Source organism: Lissotriton vulgaris, chromosome 10 (genome assembly GCF_964263255.1).
Source record: "Lissotriton vulgaris chromosome 10, aLisVul1.2, whole genome shotgun sequence".
NCBI classification, from domain to species: Eukaryota; Metazoa; Chordata; class Amphibia; order Caudata; family Salamandridae; genus Lissotriton; species Lissotriton vulgaris.
Window position 1 is genome coordinate 631,111,806 of NC_141698.1, and position 22,480 is coordinate 631,134,285.

Here is a 22,480-nt window from a genome sequence, read left to right on the forward strand (position 1 = left end):
TTTTTGTATATGTACATCATGTTCTATAGGGTGCCTGTTAAGTACATGTCTATATCCCAGACATAGAAAGGTATTCTCTTGTATAAAAATGGTTGATATCGCTTTCTAGCTATAATCTTCCTATTCTAGTCAAAGAGAACCTGTACAGGCCTTTCTTTGATGGACAGTAAAAAGGCCTTTGGGGTCAGATAAATGGTCAAAGTTCCAGTAGGTTGATGTGAAGCCAGCCCTCCAACTTCCACCTTCCAGTGGTGACCCCTCCCAACTCAGCAGCAATGCATCCAATGCGTGGGAGGGGGCAGAGTTTCCTGCCACAAGACACCATGAAATTGGTCAATGACCACTGAAGAGCTTGAGCAATTTTCTTCAGAGACCTCCATGTCATCAGCAAGGTGGCCTTAATGGTGGGTGTAGTGGGAGTTCAGGTTCCATTGCAGGGCTTGCATGTGCCACCTGTCATGGTTGGCAATTAGAATGCACTAACCTAAAAATCCAAGAAGCATCAGATGGATTGGATTCAGGCCAGAGTATGAAAAATCAGGGGTGTAGCCTGAACATGAGCTCATTGCTGTGCGATAAAGACCATGATTTTGACTGTGCCCGGTAATGTCTCAATGAATGGAGGCCTCTGTGAGGGAATACGTTTGGGAATTTAGCTGGATTATGGTGAAATCTTAAGATGTTATAAGTTCTGGAGGTGGTCCACGACTGACTGAGACAAGATCGCCTTCAGCAGCCAATCATTGAGGTACCGGATTATAGGAACTCCCGAACTCCAAAGAAGGGCAGAGACACTGCCATCACTTTTGTGAACAACTTAAGACCACTGGGGAGGCTGAAGGGAAGGACAGCAAAATGAAAAAGCTCCTACTCCCCCTAAGACCACAGGCACTGGAGAACCGGTATATGAAAATAAGTGTCCTACACGTCCAAGGATACCATCCAGTTAATTGAGTTCATAGCAAATAGGATGTGGGTTAATACACGTTTTTAAAGTTTTTTCTTCCACAAGAAGGGGGTCAAACGTTTAACACAGGCCTGAGGCCCCCAACCATTTTTCATAACCAGGAAATAGGAAAAGTAATGACCCATGTCTTTTTCTCAGCCTGGTACTATCTCAATGGCACCCTTAGCGAGCAACAGCCATACTGCCTGTAGCAGAATCGACAGGTAAGATTTATTTCAGTGTAGGAGGAATATTGTATGGGAAGGAAGAAAAAGATATGTTGTAGCCTGCTTGTTCAATCTGTAAGGCCCATCTATATGGCATGACATTGTCAACTCAGGAGAAAGTGCAGGAGCCAGTCTTCCGCTGGAGGTGCCGCTAATGTAGTGTGGTGGCTGTTGTTGTAGGGGAAGAAGAGTTGAAGAAATGATGCCATTTCAGGCCTGTACGTTGTTTGCCGGTTCCATGCTCACACCCCAAAAGGACAGGGCACTCTGCTCCATCACAGGCTGGGAAGACTGGCTCTGCCTAGAAATTCAGACCCTTGGAAAAGCCCTTAAATTTACTGAACTGCTGCAGGAATTGCTTAGCAGGACCATCAGCCCTGAAAAACAAGCAGTATCTCTGCTGTCTTTAAAGCGGAGTCAGCATTCTAAGCAAAGAGGCAAGGCCCATAAAAAGGCATGTCCAATAGTGAAACCTGTATATCGCCATAAAACCAGTGAACGTCATCAGGAATGTTTTTGAAAGACAACACTGGCACAGACCGCCCTGCCAATGGAATCAATGATATCCTGATTGCAAAGGATAACATACTCTGCTTCATCCTGCTCATCATGTATCGTTTGAGCCAAAGAGGCCCTATGATCCTTCAGGACTGCCAGAAATATTTCGCTGGCCATGTTCGAAAGGATGTGTCAGCCCAACAAACAGACTGCGTTTTTCAGATCGCAGTGCCAAGCTGGCAGAGGAAAACATACATTTGCCAAAGGCGTCAATCAGTTTGGATTCTCTGCACAGAGGGATGGTTGGAAATGGTTCACCTTTCTGATCGAGGCATGTGCTTGGAGAGAAAATCCAGGTCACCAGTCGGTCTGTCTGGCTGTCTGCCTCTTCGTAGGCAAGCAAAGACAGGTTGTCAAGTAGATAACCACTCGAGGATCTGTGAAGAATAAATGGGAGCAAAGGCTCAGAAGTTGTGCCTCAGCTGTAAGATTTCCATCAAAACACTTGTCTTAGTCACAATAGAGGGCCACCACTGCGAATAATACACTTTTTGTCTATTTGTGGCCCAAGTGGCAAGTTAAGATTTGTCTGAGAGATATGAAGTCCACTGAAGTTTTGAAAATGAAGGTTTAGGGCTCCATCAGTTTGACAAGTCCTTCTCTCTAACGTCATCAACCGCCTGGTGAATACCCTGCTCTGGCACAGGATCAGAGGAAGAACTAAAAAAAGAAGTTTAGTCCCTGCTGGCAGCTATGACATGGTAGTGGCAAAGGGTTAGAGTCCAGGTGTGGTTGTGCTTTTGCAATCTCATAGTGAAACATTGGTTGAGCTCAAGAGGATGTTGATTTGGGACCGGACACAGTTGTCCCCATCAGATCATCCAGTGGCACTGGTGTTGGTGCAGAAAATACCTGTGTGGATCTTGGTGCCAGGGTTGTAGTCTGTGCTGGAGTTGCTAAAGGGACAGTCAAGGGTCCAGAGGGAGTAGACGGTACCAGAAGGGATCTGCCAGCAGTAACCAATACTGGAGGCCTGTGCAATTCCATAGGGCTCAATAGCATTCCAGAGGAAGCCAGAAGAACACTGAAAATGTAAACCATGCCCTCCTTGAGGTCATCTATCTGCTGCAGGATTGTCAACTGCCTGGGAAACTAAGGGCATGTTGGGGTCAAATAAGGGATTGATCTCAATGGAATGCAGCCAACATTACAGCACCCTTGCACCTTCACCACGGAGTCAGACTGAAGGGGTGGAGTGCAGTTCTCCATCATTTTGTGCTTATATTTAGACTTCAACTTATTAGAGGAGTTTGAGCAGGAAGTGGAGTTGCTGCAGAGGCAATCCTATGACTGGGACAGAGACTTGGAGTGGGATGTAAGCAAGGCATAGACTTCTTGTGTTGACTTTTTTGTTTTAAATCACCTTTGTTTGAATGAGGATGCACTTACCACACGACTTCGAATTGTGTCCTGAGCTCAGGCTTCAAAGGCAAACCTTGTGCAGCTCTGTAACCAATATCTGCTTTCTGAAAGTTGCAGCACAGCTTGAATACTGTCCTTTCCGGTAGACACTTCTCTCCTTGGGACACGGTTGGCTTTCCAGTGACTGCAAACTTCTCCACAAAGTGAAGTTCCAGATCCACATCATAAGGCACTGTGAGATATAATCTTACAGCAAACAGTATGGGTGGTGCTTTTAGGAGGCCTCACTCCGTCACTTCCAGGGTGCTATGCTGTCAGCGCACTGCCACACAATGCCACCAGCAGCGAATGGGAGCACTGGTGCAAAACATTTCCGGATCTAGTCTGGGGGATATTTTAAGGTGAGGAATCTGCAACTGTTGTCCTAACTGATCTCCTGCCATCTACAAGGGTGCCTTACATGCACTGCATGAACAAAAAAGCTCAGGTTTTACAGCTGGTAAAACAAAGGAATGTGAAAAAGAACACTGGCTTCTACCCTCTGCCTGATCTATGTCCCTCATGATCCAAAATACCTTTCATGGAGCTTGAGGCTTCTGTGGAGGCTGCTGCCTTCCAAACCCAGTGATCATAGTCTCAGAAACTGGAATACTGCTTGAGTAATTTTTTTGAGGGTGATGAAAGGCCCAATGCCCTAGCAGCAGCACAGCTCTTCTTGTAACTTCTCCAATAGCAGCTGCCCACCAAAGGCATGTCTATAATTCAAATCATGGGTGAACATAAGTAAAAACTCTATTGATCTGCCACTGGCCACTGTGTCGAGCATCCATCCCTTCCCACAAAAGGTCCTTAAAATGACCATTATAGTGCTAAGAAGGTTATTGCAGAGTTTGTGCAGCAAACTCCAAAAAGGACTGGTATACCACCAGCAAACAGATGGCAGTAGAAGATCTGAAAGCTAAACTGCGTGTGTGAGAAAGTCGATAATTAATTAACTTTGTTGTGAGATCTCACCAAAAATAATGTTCCTATTTCGCATCAGGTCTAATTAGGTTACTTTAATTTAAACCTCAGCTTAGTCCTGGGTAGCTGTGGCACAGAGCGGTAAGGATTAACTAAATAGAAACAAGTGTAAAGCATTTATCAGTACCCAAAAACAGTTAATACGTTGCAAGCACAACACAATCGAAATCCCACTCCAATTTATAAAACAAGTATACATTTTAATAAATAGACACCAAAACTTTGCTCAGGGAAATTGGGAAACTGATTGTTAAATGTTTTAAAGTTTTCAACTCCACCCACAGGTATATAGTCTCGCATGACAAGGAAAAAGTAAGGGTGACTGTGATGGAGCATCGGTGGATACTGAGCCCAGGTTCATCATGGTGAAAAATATACTTTCTGAATGGTTTTGCCAGAGAGGCGGGCTGCCGGCTGAATCAGACGGAGGGCTACATGATAGTGAGATGCTGGTCAGCGTTGGTTCTGGTGAAATCCTCCACATTGGGACTTAGAATCTTTTCTGGAAGTCAAGCTACTTTTAGTAGGGTAAACCAGCAATTCGAAACAGACCAGTGATGCAATCTCAAAGAGGAGAGTGTACAATATAAGGGTCCAGGACCTATAAGGTACCACTTGGTGAGTTAGGACTCAATCTCCCAGAAGCTGTCAGCAGGGTCCAGGACAAATTCAGTTGGAACTGGTCAGCCGAGCTCTCCTTTGCAGCTGGCTTCTTCCAAATGTAGTGTTCCCAGCTAACTAGTCTTTGGAAGTCCATTCTTCTATCCTGGTTTCAAGTGGGACAGCCCTTGGGGGTTCTCTCCATATGAGAAGCGCAGGCTCAGTCCTTCCTTCGTCTGAGTTCTAGTCATTTGGTTCACCAGGTGCAACCCTTCCGTTTTCAATAGGTCCAATGGAGTTCTAAGGAAGGTAGCCAGGGGTGCCACTTTTATGCCTTGGCGATAGCTTAACCAATACGAAAAAAGTTCCCATGGGCAACCCTACACATTTTGAAACAACTTCCTGGGAGAGTTGGCCATAAACAATTTCACAGTGTCATGAGTTGGCGGAATCACACATTGCAAAATGTTTTTTTTCCTTGGTCAGAACCCTTGGCACACCTGAAGTGTGTTTAGGTAAATAAGGAACTCTGGCTGAGTCAATGACAGGAGCAGCCCAGGTGTAAGTTGCATCTGTGTATGACAGGAGCTGCCCCTTTGAAGCTTGAAAAGGTGGTGACCACCTCCCTCATGCCATCCTCTAAGTGTAGTTCACATCTCCTTCCAGCCTAGGCCCTTTAGTCCCCTTTCCTGAGCGCAATTCACAGGTCCAAGCATCTTGCCGGCTGATAATTGGGGATTATCTCAGTAAGGGGTACTAGAGGCTATATGGGGGAAAATGCTACATTTCTAAAAGTAGACAAAAAAAACGATCCCATCTGAGGTGGCATGATATGCAAAAAATGATGGAATGAGATGCAGCCCAGGGCAATTGCCAGTGACAGATTAATTCAAGCATTCCACTCATCAACTTGTTTTTATATTTGATGCCCTAAGTGTGCCAGGTATGCCCAAACGTGGGTCCCGGGCTCACTGTGCCCTGGTACCAAGCTATACCTAGCAGAAGAGCCATAAGGAAGACAAAACTGGTCCTGGGTTGCTTAGGTTCCAGTTTAGGATGGACCTAGTAATGCAGTTCGGGCTGGACTGTTCCCATGAGGAGCACAGTCAAGACAAGACTAATTAGCATATGGCTGGGTATAAACTGAGGTGACATGGTGGGCAAAAACGACCAATTGGGATGCGGCACTAACCGATTGCTAATAGCCGAGATTAATTCAAGCATTCCATTCATCACCTTGCTGTTTTTACATTTCTAAATGTGCCATTTTCAAAACAGCAATGACTTTAAAATCAGATTGGATTTTAATTTCCTTTTGAATCCATTGAATCGTGGCTCTAACTGTTCTCAAAGCAAAGTTATCACTAAAAGTTGTTATACTGTAACCCAGTGTTTTTCTATGGGAGAGCCAGCCCTGTCAGTGAAAAACTATTTTTGACTGCCAGGACACGTAAAACTTTAGAAGGCATTAAAAACATTTTAAATACCATGCAGTTTATGGCACTTTGGGTCTACCTTAGGGGTGACTTACCAGTATTAAATAGGAAGGTTTCGGCCTGGCAAATTAATTTTGACAAGTCAATTAGGCAGTTTTAAAACCGCCATTCTAGGCAGCAGTGGCAGGCCTATAGGGGTGTTTTCACTTTGTCACTGTAGTGGTGACATAATCAGTGATGCAGTATACTAGTGATATTTAACTTACATGCCCTGGGTACACAGAGTACCATATCCAAGGGACGTACATGTAAGTTAAATATGCCAATCAGGTATTAGCCAACTGCACCTATACTTTAGGAGTTAGAGCACAAACGGGCCCTGGACATCAGCGCACCAGTGTTCAGAGTCATTAAACCAGCACTAAATCGAGCAAAAGGTGGAGTTGATCTAGCAAAAAGTGTTCTCTTCCCAAACAATCACATTTTCAGAATCTGTCTGCAGGACTTCAGCATACTAACAGATGATGCTAAAATCAAACTCTCATGCATTGGATGGCTGAAGAACTATGACATTGTAGAATAACATTTCTTGAAAAATGACCCGGCAACCATCAGAGTGGAATATGATTTGGATTATGATTCTTTCTAAGACCCTTTTGAAGGGAAGACTCCCTTTTCCAACTGCCTGCCTCTGAATATCTCTACAGGAAATGAAAACTTATATTTATATCTAAGAGATCAATATTCAATATTACAGTGGCTTCCTTTACCATGCACTTCAAAGAGCCAGGTTCAGCAGAAGCAGGCCTGTCTGTCTTCTGTAAATCGATCTCCAGAGACATGTTAAAACAATTCTTATTCGAATCTAAACCAAATAATTCCATTATCTTCCGAAAAGATGCATTTCTAGATAATTTCATTATCTGAGGAAAGCTCGCTTGCCCTAAAAAATCCTGTCTCGTACGCTAAGCAAATAAGATCATCTGCTCAAGGAAAAGCAGTCAAGGACACATCCAGTAAAGTAGGCAACAACGTACCATTCTTTCGATTAAATACAGAAATGGAAGAAGAATCTGCACTTTACTTGAAACCAACGTCGACATCATGGCACACATAGCTGATGGCATATGAGCGGAGACTGGAAACTGGCTGAGGCTTAACAGTGTCCACCAACACCAAAGGCAGTACTACAACCTCTTTGGAAGCCATCAAGCAGAAGATGGTACATGTGGCTCACAGAGGCAAGTGACTAAGACCTAAGGTACTGGCTCCTGGAAAGCTGCAATGTGTGCTGCTAAAACTATTGGAATTGGAAATCTCCCTGAGGTTTAGGCTGTGAGTCAAAAATATGCTCTGATGGATAGGTAGCCATCCCTTGCTTTTCTCTCTTTTACTATGGTGTAAGCAGGGTCGGACTGGCCATGGCGGGCACCGGGCAATCCCCCGGTGCGCCGCACGGGTGGGTGCTATTTTGGGCCCCTGGGGGCGTTTTTGTTACCGGGCTGTTTTTGCAGCATAGCTGCAAAATCAGCCCTGTACCAATATCGGCCGAAAACCGGCCCCGGCAAAGAGATCGGCGGCACCCCCATACCCCCCCCCTCCGAGTGGGGGGCCGGCCGAGCACTTTGCCAGGGTGGTTGTGGTTCCTGGTCCGGCCCTGGGTGTAAGCAAACCTTTTTGCATTTTTGGAGACATCTGCCTGATGAGACTAAGATCTTGAGAAGGCCTTTGCCCTCAACACTGGTTTTACATCAAGAAAGGAAATGAGGTGTCTATTTTCGAGGCCAAAGCAAGTTTTGGCTGAATTTTACTTCAATGCCTTTTGAAGATTTTTCTCACATGTCACATGATACATGGCTGCTATTTCTACTGGAGAACCAAAGGAATGATGGAGGAGTATACGCCACTAACATGCTTCATACGTGTTTTATAAGGCTTCCAGTAGAATGACTCAAAAGGAGAACCCATTGTCATGAACATCTCAAATTCTCAAGACAAATTGACAACTGTGACAAAAATCTAATTTCCCCACTTTCAACACAGAAGAAAACAGGAACTGAAATCACAGGTGCATGTGGTATCATAAACAACAGTTTACACATTACTTCAGGTGCATACACAAGACACCAATGACATTCAATGCCACCTGATGTCAATGAAGGTGACTGGCTTTGAAAACATTTCCAAATCTAGTCTGATGACTGTAAAGGGGTTCATATAATTCATCTTTGTGTATTTATATCCATTAGAACTGCATGTTTAAGGATAGGTCTAAAATCCCTGCAGAGATGGGTTTAAATGTAAATGGGTTAAATGATATAGCTTGGCGACATCACAGAATAAATAAACCGGAACACCTCTATATACGACCAAGCAATTTAGTGTTATACAAGAAAAGGTTATAACTATAGAAAACATTTCCCATATCTTTAAAAATGAATTTGCTACAATACAAACATAATTAAATAGCTCACCAGGAAATTCTTCCTTAAGGTTAGAGAAGTTAACATTTGCGTAGAGAACAGGTGCAACAGTTGCCATTTCACCAAGTGCTTCTTCTTTTTCCCACTTAAGTGTACTTCGTTGGGCATTAGACATGGTATCCCCTTCCCCCTCCGCAACTGGAGCTGGAGGATTCCATGAGTTGTTGTTATCGTTCATTAATGAGCTGAACGGTGGATTCTTGTCCCTGGTAAATCAAACATCACTTTCCATTATAAACATATGTTTTGTATGTTGGATTAAGAGAAACAAACTTGCAAAGATATATGAAGTCCAATACTTACCACTACTCGCTATAAAAACATTACTCACCATGCATTAAGTCATGCTCAATGTCCCAAGACATACCTGTTGTTCCTTAGAAGAACAGACAGCCAGAGAAAACTAAGCCACTCACTTAATAATAATCAGAATCCACCTCATCTATTTTCTATTAGTGGGCTTTCCAACAGCTTTTAAATGACAATCAATGCTTAAAGCAAAATTACAAATAGAAGACAGGCATTCCTACCAAAAACATTCATTAAAAAGACTAACCCGTAGCCCCAACTTCGTCACCTGGATCCCCTCCCCACCACCACCTGGCTAGAGGTCAAAATATGTGGTTGATCATTCACTTCCCTGTGAAGTAACAGGGGTGTTCTCCACTCTAGGGCAAAGATTTCCATCTACTAGGCCTAGTACCGTACGTCTCTGCGGGCACGAGTTCTCTCGTTACTGAGGCACTCAAGAACAGGCTTCTATTTCCTACTTAAACTGGTCCCTTTGTCAATCATATTATAAGTCAACTTCCCATGGCCTGGAAGACTTCAAAGCCCGATGAATAGGGGGTTGTGTTGGTCCCATCTGCCCGGTTTTGAATGCAAAGGGGAAATCCTCAGTGGGGATACCAAATAGAATGGTTCTGAGGAAAGTCAGCCTCAGAGACCTGGATTACATTTGACAGCACGGCATCCCAAATGCCGCACAATCTAGGGCACGACCACAAAAAGTGATTAATGGAGCCGATCTCACTGCAAAACCTCCAACAGAATTGAGACATTGAGAGCTCAGTCCAGTGACGGTGAGCCAAGATGCAGTGCAACCTATATAGTATTTTGCGTAGTAGTTAACACCCCTGGGCATGCCATTAAAAGTTATTGGATCTAGTAAAGATCTTTCCCGTTGCTTCTGGTCCAAGGTTATATTTAGTGCCATCTATCACTGCTTTAGGTATGGATACTTTTATTAGAGGTCCCAAGTGCCCACTACATACATCAGGACCTAGTGGCCATCTTCAGTTCGCTTTTTAAAGAATTTCTCAAATGGCGTATGGTCATGTGAGGCCCTGTTTTGACTGATGGCTGTAGGACTGAGTGTCTAATTTGAAGATACCAAAAGTGTTCTGTTTCTGGAATGTGATATGTAGGCTTGATATCTTTAAAAGGTCTAATCCAGCCTTAAAGGAAGAAGTCCCATAATTTCTAGCAGTCATGAGATCCCCAGCTAGTCAAAATCCACCATACCAAGGCCTGGAGTGAAGTCTACATTATTAGGAAATGGAAAAAAAGTAAGCAATAGGTAGTAAATCCTTGTTTATACGCCAGACTATTCCAAACCCTAAGTATAAGGCAAGTCACAGGTGAGATGGAAAATGCTACTTACCAAGTATGCATCTGTTCTTGGCACGTAGAGCTGTAGAATATCATGCTTATGCATAGATCGCCATCTAGTGTTGGGCCCAGATGTTTGCACTTTGTTTTTCTTCAAAAAAGTCTTCCTAGTCACAAGGTAGGTGCCCCCACCTTTCGGTGAAAGTGCGCATGGTCACACCGACTCCTTTTTCAGATTGTTTTCCCACAGAGGGTGAGAGAATGGAGTAATAGTAAAGAATAGAGATGGCCAGGTGTATGTATGAATAGTAACAAGAGAACTACAGCAGTTACAGGTACACAGAGAGGTTGGTGGGCGCATGAGATTATAAAGCTCTACATGCCAAGAATAGATAAATACTGGGTAAGTAGCATTTTCCGTTCGAGGCATGTGAGCTGTAGATCACATGTTTATGCATTGACTATACAGCAGTCTTCCCTAAGCGGTGGCTATCCTGTAACTGATGGAGTTGTCCGACATAGCGTTTTAAATACTGCTTGGCCCACATTAGCTTGTTGTCTAGCTAACGCATCTACACAATAGTGCTTGGTGAATGCGTGTGGGCCATGTTGCAGCTTTGCAGATGTCAGTAATAGGGATGTTCCCTAAGAAAGCCACAGTAGCTCCTAGCTTACGAGTGGAATGTGCTCTAGGGAGTACCGTTAAGAGTCCTTTTGGCTTTTGCATAGCCAATCTGAATACATTTAACGACCCACCTAGCAATACCGGATTTGCATATAGGTTTGCCCTTGTGAGGTGGTGCAAAAGCGACAAAAAATAGTTTGGTCTTGCAAAAAGATTTTGTTCTTTCAGTGTAATACAACAGTGCTCTTCTAACATCTAAGGTGTGTAGAGCTTGTTCTGCAACAGAGTCAGTTAGAGTGAAGAAAACAGGTAATTCAACCGACTGATTTATGTGAAATGCAGATACTACCTTTGGTAGACATTTGGGATTCGTACGAAGAACCACTTTATCTTTGTGTAGCTGGAAAAAAGGTTCATCTATGGTTGGTGCCTGAAGTTCACCCACTCTCCTTAATGAAGGGATTGCAATGAGGAAAGCTGTTTTCCAAGTGAGGAATTGTAGTTCACATATGTGCATGGGTTTAAACGGTGGGCGCATTAACCTTGTGAGGACTATATTAATATTCCACACTGTGGCAGGTGAAAGTCTTGATGGTATAACTCTTTTCAGTCCTTCCATAAATGCTTTGATTACAGGCACTCTAAAGAGTGATAAAAGTTGCCTATTCTGAAGATAGGCTGCAATTGCAACTAGATGCAGTCTGATGGATGTATAGGCCAAAGATGACTGCTGCAAATGCAACATGTGGTTAAGAACAAAGTGGTTCTGTTGGGTAACGAAAAATTACTTTAAAGAAAGGCTAGATCAGCTCATTACACATTGAATAAACCTCTCTGAAAACAACTGAAATTAAAGTCTTTATATGAGTAAAAAACAATCACGATACACAAGAATTACTTCATTCCGTGATGCCACAAGTTTCAATAGATGGTAAACCGTTAAGAAAACATGTCATAAACGTGACTTTTGGTGAACAAAGTGATCAGTGCATTGAATTCAGTGACACATATATACAAATTATACATGGGGAATTAGGAAGGCCAGAGTGTTGAGTTAATACTCCAAGGAGACAAGCGGTTTACCTCTTCAATGCACTGATCACTTTGTTCACCAACAGTCACGTTTATCACATGTTTTCTTAACGGTTTACCATCTATTGAAACTTGTGGTATCACGGAATGAAGTAATTCCTGTGTATCGAGATTGTTTTTTTACTCATATAAAGACTTTAATTTCAGTTGTTTTCAGAGAGGTTTATTTAATGTGTAATGAGCTGATCTAGCCTTTCTTTAAAGTAATTTTTTGTTACCCAACAGAACCACTTTGTTCTTAACCACGCTTACCCAGGTTCTGACAGACACAGGGTTACCCCGTTTAGGTAAAGCAAATGAAACATGGCAACATGTAGCAGATAATGTTTTGTATGGAAGCATCAAGAGGGTTGATATTATTATTGCAATAGATAACAAAACGCTTCAATTTGGCTGCGTAGCATGCTCTTATGGTAGGCTTTCTGGCCTCCTTAATAATGTTCATACAGTCTAGTGGAAGATTCCGATAACCAAACTATGACTTCAGGAGCCAGATTGCGAAGTTCAATTGTTTGGGATCTGGGTGTTTGATTTCTCCATGGCTCTGTGTGAGGAAACTGGGAGTTAAATGTGATTTTTGATGCTGTACCAGAGTGAGCTCCACAGGGTTGTGAACCAGGGTTGACGTGCCCATGTTGGAGCTACCAGGATTAGTGAGAGATGTTTGTCTGAGTTTTCGGACCATTAATGGAATCAGTGGGAGAGGCGGAAAAGCGTTAGAAAATATCCCCGACTAGTTCATCCATAGAGCATTTTTTCCTTTGGATAACGGGTGTGAATACCTGGAGGCGAAGCTTTGGCATTTTGTGTATTGGGGTGTTGCAAACACATCTATGTGAGGGACTCCTCAAGCTTGGAAGTATGGGTGGAGAAATTGAGGGTGAAGTTCCCATTCATGTATTTGATACCTCTGCCTGCTGAGGAGGTCGGCAATCTGGTTTGTTGACTCCCGGGAGGTGTTCCCCTAGGAGATAGATATTGTGCTTTATAGCCCACCTCTAGATGTCTTGGGCTAAGTGGGACAGTTGGAGAGAGTGTGTCCCCGCCCGGTTTCTGTATGTAATATACAGCAGTCATGTCGGTTTGACCCAAGACAGCTTTGCCAGACAGTTGATCTTGAAAGGCTTTGAGAGCTAGAAAGATTGCCATCAGCTCTAAATGATTGATGTGGAGAAACTTTTGCTGGTGGCTCCACAGCCCTTGTACTGTGTGTTGTTAAAGATGAGCTCCCCAGCAAGTTAGGGACGCATCCTCTGTTAATGCTGTCAGTGGAACCTTTTGACAAGTTTTGGGTGTTCCACCACTGCAGAGAGCGAGAAGTAAGGAAAATGCTACTTACCAGTATGCATCTGTTCTTGGCATGTAGAGCTGCAGAATCCGACATTTAGCAATAGATCGCCACCTGGTGCTGGGCTCAGATGAATGCAGGTTTTTGTTGTCTTCTTGGAAGAAGTCTTTTGTAGTTATGAGATAGGTGACTCCTCCCTTGGACAATACTGCGCATGGTCATCGACTTCATCCTCAGATTGTTTTTCGCCATGATGGGAAATGATGGAGTTAGTAGAAGTAAAGAGAAAAGGATGTCCATCGGTGTGCATCTAAGTAAGATGAGTACTGGAAACGGATACAAGTCCCAGGGAGGCGGTAGGGCATGGAGGATTCTGCAGCTCTACATGCCAAGAACAGATGCATACTGGTAAGTAGCATTTTCCGTTCGAGGAATATGAGCTGCAGATCCTACATTTAGCAACGATTGTGCAGCAGTGTCTCCCCCAGCGGTGGTCGCTTGTATCCGCTGCAGCATACTGAAAGAGTGTTTGAAGGACAGCTTGGCCTACTGCAGCTTGCTGCTTGGCTTGCACATCAACACAATAGTGTTTAATGAAGGTGTGTATTGTAGGCCATGTTACTGCCTTGCATATATCCTCTAATGGTATGTTTCCTAAGAAAGCCATAGAGGCTCCTAGTTTGCGAGTGGAGTGTGCTCTAGGAGGAACTGTTAGTGTACGTTTAGCCTTGTGATAGCATATTTGAATACACCTAGCAATACCTCTTTTAGAGATAGGATTGCCTTTGTGTGGGGGAGAGAAGGATACAAATAGTTGTTTTGTTTTTCTGAATGATTTAGTCCTGTCTGTGTAATATAGTAGAGCTCTTCTAACATCTAGGATGTGCAAAGCTCTTTCTGCAACAGAGTCCAGTTTTTGAAAAAACACTGGTAACTCTACTGATTGGTTTAGGTGAAAAGGAGTAACCACTTTTGGTACGAATTTTGGATTGGGTCTAAGAACCACTTTGTTAGGGTGTATTTGAAAAAATGGTTCTTCTGTTGTGAATGCTTGTATTTCACTAACTCTTCTGAGAGAGGTAATGGCAACAAGGAAAGCAGTTTTCCAGGTTAGAAATTGTAGTTCACATTTATGTAACGGTTCAAAAGGGGGTCCCATGAGTCTTGTAAGGACCACATTTAGGTTCCATACTGGAGCAGGAGGTAACCTGGGTGGGATTATTCTTGTTAATCCCTCCATAAATGCCTTTATTGCAGGTACTCTAAATAGAGATAGATGTTGTCTATTTTGTAAATACGCTGCAATAGCTGCTAGATGCAGGCGTATGGAAGAGTAAGCCAAATTGGACCTTTGTAAATGTAGAAGGTAGCAAATGATATCTTGGATGGAAACGTCCAAAGGATCAATGTGATTGTTGTTACAGTATATTGCAAATAGTTTCAACTTAGCACCATAGTATGCTCTGGTAGTGGGTCTTCTAGCTTCTTTAATTATATCCATACAGTCTGGTGGTAGGTTTAAGTAACCAAACTCTAGGACTTCAGGAGCCAGATCGCCAAATTCAGTTGGCTTGGTTCTGGGTGCCTTATTTCTCCATGGTTCTGTGTTAACAGGGATGGCGTGAGCTGTAATTTTTGATGTGGAACCATTGAGAGCTCTAGTAGCGTGATGAACCACGGTTGACGTGCCCATGTAGGGGCCACTAGTATCAGTTTGAGGGACTGTTGTCTGAGCTTGCGTACTACTCCTGGAATGAGTGGGAGAGGCGGAAAAGCGTACGCAAATCTGCCTGACCAATTCATCCATATTGCATTCCCCTCCGACCGTGGGTGTGGAAACCTGGTGGCGAAGGTTGGGTATTTTGAGTTCTTGTGGGTGGCAAACAGGTCTATTTGTGGATGTCCCCACATTTGAAAGAATGGTTGAAGTACTTGGGGGTTTAATTCCCATTCGTGAATCTGTTGTGATTGACGACTTAACAGATCTGCTATCTGGTTGTGGATCCCTGGAAGGTATTCTACTGTCAGATGTATGTTTTGAGGAATGTCCCATCTCCAAATGTTCTGTGCAGGTTGGGACAGTTGCAGAGAGTGTGTCCCCCCCTGTTTTTGTATGTAGTACATGGCTGTCATATTGTCCGTCCGGACTAAGACAGCTTTGTTTTGGATTTGTACTTGAAAGGTTTTGAGTGCTAGGAAAATTGCTAACAGCTCTAAGTGGTTGATGTGGTACTGTTTTTGTTGATTGTTCCACTGACCTTGTGTGGTATAATGCAGGAGATGGGCTCCCCATCCTGTGAGGGATGTGTCCGTCGTGAGCTCTACTTGTGGAACAGGTTGTAGGAACGGCCGTCCCTTTGTCAAATTTTTGGTGTTACGCCATTGCAGAAAGCGATATGTACGGCTGCCCACCAACACCAGGTCTGTGAGCTGGCACCGAGCCTGATTCCACTGTTATGCTAGACATTCCTGTAGTGGACGCATTTGGAGTCTTCCGTGGGGAACTATGAAGATGCAAGATGCCATCATCCCTATTAGTTTAATGAACACTCTGGCTTGTAGAGAGTGCTGGCATTGAAAAAGGGAGACTAAGTTCTGAATACTTTGAATCCTGGCTTGACTGGGATAGGCTTGAACTACTGATGTGTTTATAGTAGCTCCTAGATATTGATGAACGTGCGAAGGCTCTAGGTGCGACTTGGCGTAGTTTATCGTAAACCCTAAGTTGTGCAGTGTTTGAATTGTTTGCTTTGTGTGTTGTGCACACTGGTTGTACGATCTTGCCTTTATGAGCCAGTCGTCTAGGTAGGGGAAGACATGTATTTGTTGTCTTCTGAGATGTGCTGCCACTACTGCTAAGCACTTTGTAAACACTTGTGGTGCTGTTGTAACCCCGAATGGAAGGACTTTGAACTGATAGTGTTGTCCTTGTATGACAAACCTTAAATACTTCCTGTGCGCAGGATGTATTGGAATGTGAAAATAGGCGTCCTTTAGATCTAGTGTGGACAGAAAATCTCCCTGTTGTAGTAATGGGAGTACCTGTTGTAAAGTGATCATGTGAAAATGATCTGATCGAATGTAGTGATTGAGTGGCCTGAGGTCGAGAATTGGTCTTATGGTCCCGTATTTCTTTGGAATTAGGAAGTACAGGGAGTAGACTCCTGTTCCTTGTTCTTCTAATGGAACTACTTGAATAGCATCTTTTTGTAGGAGTGCTAGAACTTCCTGTTGAAGCAGAGTTATGTGTTCTGCAGACACTGGATGCTGCCTGGGTGGTATGTTTGGGGGGGGGGTTGCTGTGAGTTCTAGGCAGTAGCCATGTTGGATAATTTGTCTTACCCACCTGTCTGTTGTGAGGAAGTTCCAGACAGGTAGGAACTGTGAGAGTCTGCCCCCCACAGGAGTGGAATGCTGTAGGGGAGGCAGAGGGAAGTCATTGTTTAGGAGCAGAAGAGGAGCGGTTGTTGTTACTACCTCTACCTCTTCCCTTGTTGCTATTGCCTCTATATCCTCCTCTAAAAAATCCTCTATTAGAGGAGGTCTGCGTGTGTGTTTTAAAAGATGATGTTGTGTCTGCGCTGGTTTCCTTGGAGCTTCCTCTATAAGAGGAGCGGCGAAAAGAACCTCTAGCTTGGGTGTATTGTAACGCCCCCATATACTTAGCGGTATCTGTGTCTTTCTTCATCTTTTCTAATGTATTATCTACCTCTGGCCCGAACAATTGGTTCTGATTAAAGGGCTGGTTTAGAATGGTAGTTTGTACCTCTGGTTTAAAACCTGAGATGCGTAACCATGCGTGACGTCTGAGAATAACACTAGTGTTCACTGCTCTGGATGCTGTGTCCGCTACATCTAGTGCACATTTAATTGAGGCATTTGAAATTAGTTTGCCTTCCTGTAAAAGTTCTGCTACTAGATCTTTGTGTTGATCTGGTAGGTGTTCCATTAGCTTTTCTAGTTGATCCTAATGGGCCCTGTTGTAGCGTGAGAGCAAAGCCTGTGTGTTTGCTATGCGCCATATGTTTGTTGCTTGTGCAGCAATTCTTTTCCCTGACGCATCAATGATCTTGGACTCTTTGTCAGGCGGGGGTGTGTCCCCAGAAGTTTGAAAATTGGCCCTTTTCTGCGCATTAGACATTACCAAGAAGTCTAGTGGCAGATGACCCTTAATGTATACTGGATCAGCTGGTGCTGGCCTATACTTTTTCTCTATTCTAGGATTTAACACCCTACACCTTACTGGATCTTTAAAAATCTCTGGAGCATGTTTTATGACTCCCTTAATTATTGGTAATATTTGAGTAGACCTTTGTGACTGTTCGAAAGTGTCTAACAAGAAGTCCTCATCAATGGCATCAGAGTGCATGGGAACCCCATGGTAAAGTGCAGCTCTGTTTAACAAATGATTAAAACCAATACTGTCCTCTGTAGGCGAAGGTTTTGTTGGGTAGTACGGAGGATCAGAGATGTCTGGTGCATTATTTGGTGAAAAATTATATGCATCCTCATCATCCTTAGGGTATTCTGTGTTACCATCTGTGAGAAGTTGGCCTGATACATAATGTTCACTATTCTAGTGAGCACCCTGTATCAGTCCAAACATCCCTTATTGATGATTGGTTGTAAGTCAACCTTATAGACCAGCTATCCTAGTAGCATGGATACGAGCAGTCTTTGGGCTAAACTCTAGAGGGCGTGTTAAACCAGCTGTTATACCATCACATATACCCCTTGAACACCAAGTGAAAGGACACCACACAAGTGTAATGAAAATAAACAGTGTATTTATTTAGATCACAACAGCCTTGTACTCTTTATGAGGACAGGGTACTAAGCACACAACAAAACTCTTACGAAAATACTATAAGTTGCACAATTTACACAAATGCCCGAGGGGCACGGAAAACCATATACTACAAAAGTGGAATGCGAAATTACTAGCAGGTAAGTACTGGACTAATAGGCTTTGGAATCGCTAGGACTTGACTACTGAACCTTCAGATTACTAGCAGGAGGCCTAGGGGACTCGGGTGCAGAGTGTACACTCTCACGCGGGATGCGGGACAAAGTCTATGGAGGCTAGTAAAAGCAAAGTTAAGGATATCGGACGAATCCGACTAGTTAGGCTGAAAACGAAAAAAGATCTGGACCCTTGGATAGTGAGGCTATGCTGGGGCACCGAAATGCCGAAGTTACCGAGCCCAGGGGCTGCGGCTGCATAGGTCTGAAAAGACGTTGGGAATCCTCGTTGCAGTCTATGGAGCCTGAAAGAAGAAGTTGCTGGCAGGCGACCAGTGAAGATTGTCGGTGGATCCAAGCCTGGATCGAAGATGGAGGACACCTGTAAGCAGAGGGTACCAAGTTCTGAATCACTAGCCAGTGATTAGATGGGCACCAGGATGGCACCGGATGGAGTCACCTCGACCAGGTGAGTGGGCGACGCTGTGCTCTGCAGTCTCACGGACCAAGAGGCGTTGTCGGCGACCAGGATGGAGGTGCGAGCTGTCCCACGATGATTGCGGCTGTCGACGTTGCTGGACCCAGGATTGGGGCAACAAGTCTTGGCAAATTCAAGCCCACGCGGTGGACCTAAAATGGCATCTGGAGTGGACCAGGAGGGTCCGGGGTGCTCCTCTTTTGGAAGGGAGCAAGGGCCAGTCTGGAGCAACCAGACTAGCAGTGGTGATGTCGTCGTTCGTCGTCGGGAAGGCCACAAGCCAGCGGGCTAGTAGCCAGACAACGCGGTGAGCAGCAAAAAGTAGAAGGGCCCCACGCAGATCTCGTGGATGCTGGGGGGCTGGACTTCGGTGCTGGAGCTGCTCAGGGTCGGGGCTTCTCGGACCCCAAAGCACTCACCAGAGGATCCCTCGGCGGTCGTGCTGGATGGAAGTCGTGCAGTTCTGATGATGGCGGGTCCCTCGAGGTCTCGTTGCACCTACGGTTCTCAGCTTAGCTGTAGAGGTAGGTAGAGGTCAGAGGTGCCAGGGAAGACGGGTCTCGTCGTGCTGGTCAGTCGGATTCCGGAGGAAGACGTGCAGCAAACCGCAGTGTTCTTAGATGGTGCCTGCGGGTGCAGGGTTACTTCTCCTTAGTCACAAGGGAGAAATCTTGAGAAGAAGTCGAGAGTTCCTTTCGTAGAAAGTAGTTTCAGGATTCAAAGATGATCTAATTTGGAAGGGTCCCCGCTCCTGCCTTTATCCTAAAGAAAGGGGTGGGTACGCGATTAGGTCCTGCCCTAGGGGTGGGACCAGGAAGGGGGGTGGTTACACCCCTCTCCCATGCCGGACTTTCCCCAGGCCAGGAGCTGGTGTGCCCCTGGAACTGGTTCTAGCCGGCAGATGCATAGTGAGCACCGGGGTGCCACTTGCAGTCACCTTCCTCTAAAGCCCTGCCTACCCAGGATACACAAAACCCTGTCTGGGATGGTGCTAGCACCGCCCCTGACAGGAAACCCTTTGTCCAAGCCAGTGGCGGCTGGTGACATTTGAAAGTGGTGAGGCGTAAATACTGCACTGTGGGGTCGGGGGGTTCTCCCACGAGAACATTTTGAAAAAAGTGGGCAAATGATGCATTCTCAAGAACATTTGAGAAAGAGGTGGCTTGGCGAATACATCTCTGGGAGTAGCCAGACAAGTCTCTTTGCACTTGCACAGATGCATCTCTCTTCCTGCATTCATATAGGCACAGTTACTCACCCTTCCCTGACACATCACTAAGCCAGCATTCACCCATCCACATCACTCACTCTGGACTCACACAGGCACACTGCTCAACCTGCACTCACACAGACATCACTCACCCTGGACTCACACAGGCACACTGAGCTTACACAGACATCACTAACCCTGCACTGTCACAGACATCACTCACCCAGGACACACACAGGCACACTGCTCACCCTATACTCACACAGACATCACCGGCCCTGCACTGTCACAGACATCACTCACCCAGGACTCACACAGGCACACTGCTCACCCTGCACTCACACAGACATCACTCACCCTGGACTCACACAGACATCACATACCCTGGACTCACACAGGCACACTGCTCAACCTGCACTCACACAGACATCACTCACCCTGGACTCACACAGGCACACTGCGCTTACACAGACATCACTAACCCTGCACTGTCACAGACATCACTCACCCAGGACACACACAGGCACACTGCTCACCCTATACTCACACAGACATCACCGACCCTGCACTGTCACAGACATCACTCACCCAGGACTCACACAGGCACACTGCTCACCCTGCACTCACACAGACATCACTCACCCTGGACTCACACAGGCACACTGCTCACCCTGCATTCTCACAGACATCACTCACCCTGGACTCACACAGACATCACATACCCTGGACTCACACAGGCACACTGCTCAACCTGCACTCACACAGACCATCACTCACCCCTGCACTGTCACAGACATCACTCACCCAGGACTCACACAGACATCACTAATTCTAAAATGTGGGAACTCATTTTAGAGATGTTTATAAATAGTCACAAATTAGCATTTCCATTTTCCCCTATGGACTTTGTACAATTTCTGTGGAAAAATATGCCCTGTGGCGGAGACTCAAAACACTGGAATGTCGAATTTGCTGCTTGTACTGTCAAACCACCTGCTAGTCGAGTGGTGTTTCATTAAACTCATGTGTAAGTAAGAATACATTAGTATGCTTAAGTTGAGATTAGGCTGCATTTCAATAAACTGATGCGATAATGCGGTGTCCCACAAAGCAAATAAAAGATTCGTAATTGAACAGTTATGCTGTGACATGGATGGATGGTGACACTTCACAAAATTATAAAAAAACAAAGCTTAATCTATAAAACTTCGACACAGGCACAGCAGTTCTATAATTATTAAAACATACAATAATCATGTTGTACTTCGGTCTAGGGTGAAGGGCTGCTGTTGTAAATCTCCCACTAAAGAGAATCGGGGGGAGGGACAAAACAAATGAAAGAGTAATTTCCCCCCATTTCATATAGGATGCTACTACCTCTTCTCTCTAAATAATGATTGCGTGCTCACGCACCTTGAACACGTCCTTTCCCCACTCCAGTCACAACAGTAATTTATCTATATAGACAGATGTTCCTAAGTGAAAGTAAGGGTGAGGGAGGGATGTAATTAGTAAATGCTCACTCACAGTGTCCTGCTTTGATGTCCCCAGTTTCTTCAGCCCGTCCAAAGGCAGCAGATCGGCTGAGTCATTGTCATTGTGCATGAACTAACAGCTTCACCAACTTCTTTATCCTCCTCCTCTGTTGCTACTTGCTGCTCCCTGATCTCGGCCTCCTTCCTCCCCGAGTCCGACAGCATGCCTGTCTGCAGGAGTAGAACATCTCGGTGGCATCGGGCATACACTTACAGCGCTGATCTGGCAGGGCCCTTGGTGCGACCTGAAGTGTTGAACTCCCGCATCTACACTTCCGACAGCCGGCCATAATCAAATGCGTCATCAGTCAGGCCGCAGCGACATTATCAGTGCACGGGCAGCTCCTAGAGGCACGCACGATCAAAAAAAAAAACGTGACCAATCTCTGGATTCTGCGCTGTGTTTAGATGATGTCAAGGTGGGAGACAGAACAACGGCCTGTTTTAGGAAGTTAGAGTCATTATTAGGGGAGGTCAGAGACTACAAATGGAAGTTTACAACTGCGTGCTCGGGTGCCTGCACTCACTGACGTTTAAGTTCCAAAACATACTCATTGTAGAACCGACCCCTTGTGGATGTAAAAGTTGGAATCAATCAGGCCATCCTAATTATAAGTATTTTTCTGGCCGGCGAAGCCCCTTGCAGCTTTAATACACATGGTCCTTTCCTGGAAATGTCCTCGCCGGGGCCACTCCAGCCTTCTGTTTGCGTCTTGCAGCAGGGCAGCTTTCATTAACTGCTCACTGACACTCTCGCAGGCGCAGCAATCTTCCGGGCCTCGCTGACGCTGTGGCCGGGCCCGGGACACCCAGCGCTGGAGTCTGATGCTGGTTTCTGTGCAGCGCTACTCGTACCAGTGGTGGGCCTAGTTTAAATTCTTCTAGCAAGCGCGGCGGTATCTCAGCCAATCCTGGCGCAGCATAACATCGCCACTGCGCCAGGATTGGTTAACGAGCAGGGCTAAAACTGCCCGTAGTGAGACCCAGCTCCCCCGGGTCTCTGCCTGTGTCCGTGCTGGAGGAGGAGGAGGGAAGGGGCTACTG

The 22,480-nt window shown here is 45.1% G+C and overlaps 1 protein-coding gene across 2 annotated transcripts in view; it reads right to left on the reverse strand.

The window, feature by feature from the left end:
• KMT2C (lysine methyltransferase 2C) overlaps positions 1–22,480 on the reverse strand; it is a 1,555,522-nt gene that overhangs the window by 751,716 nt on the left and 781,326 nt on the right. For both annotated transcript variants that reach the window (XM_086941472.1, XM_086941471.1), the window contains one exon: positions 8,627–8,841. In XM_086941472.1, the coding sequence (XP_086797598.1) occupies positions 8,627–8,841 (215 nt within the window). The remainder of the gene's footprint in view (positions 1–8,626; positions 8,842–22,480) is intronic.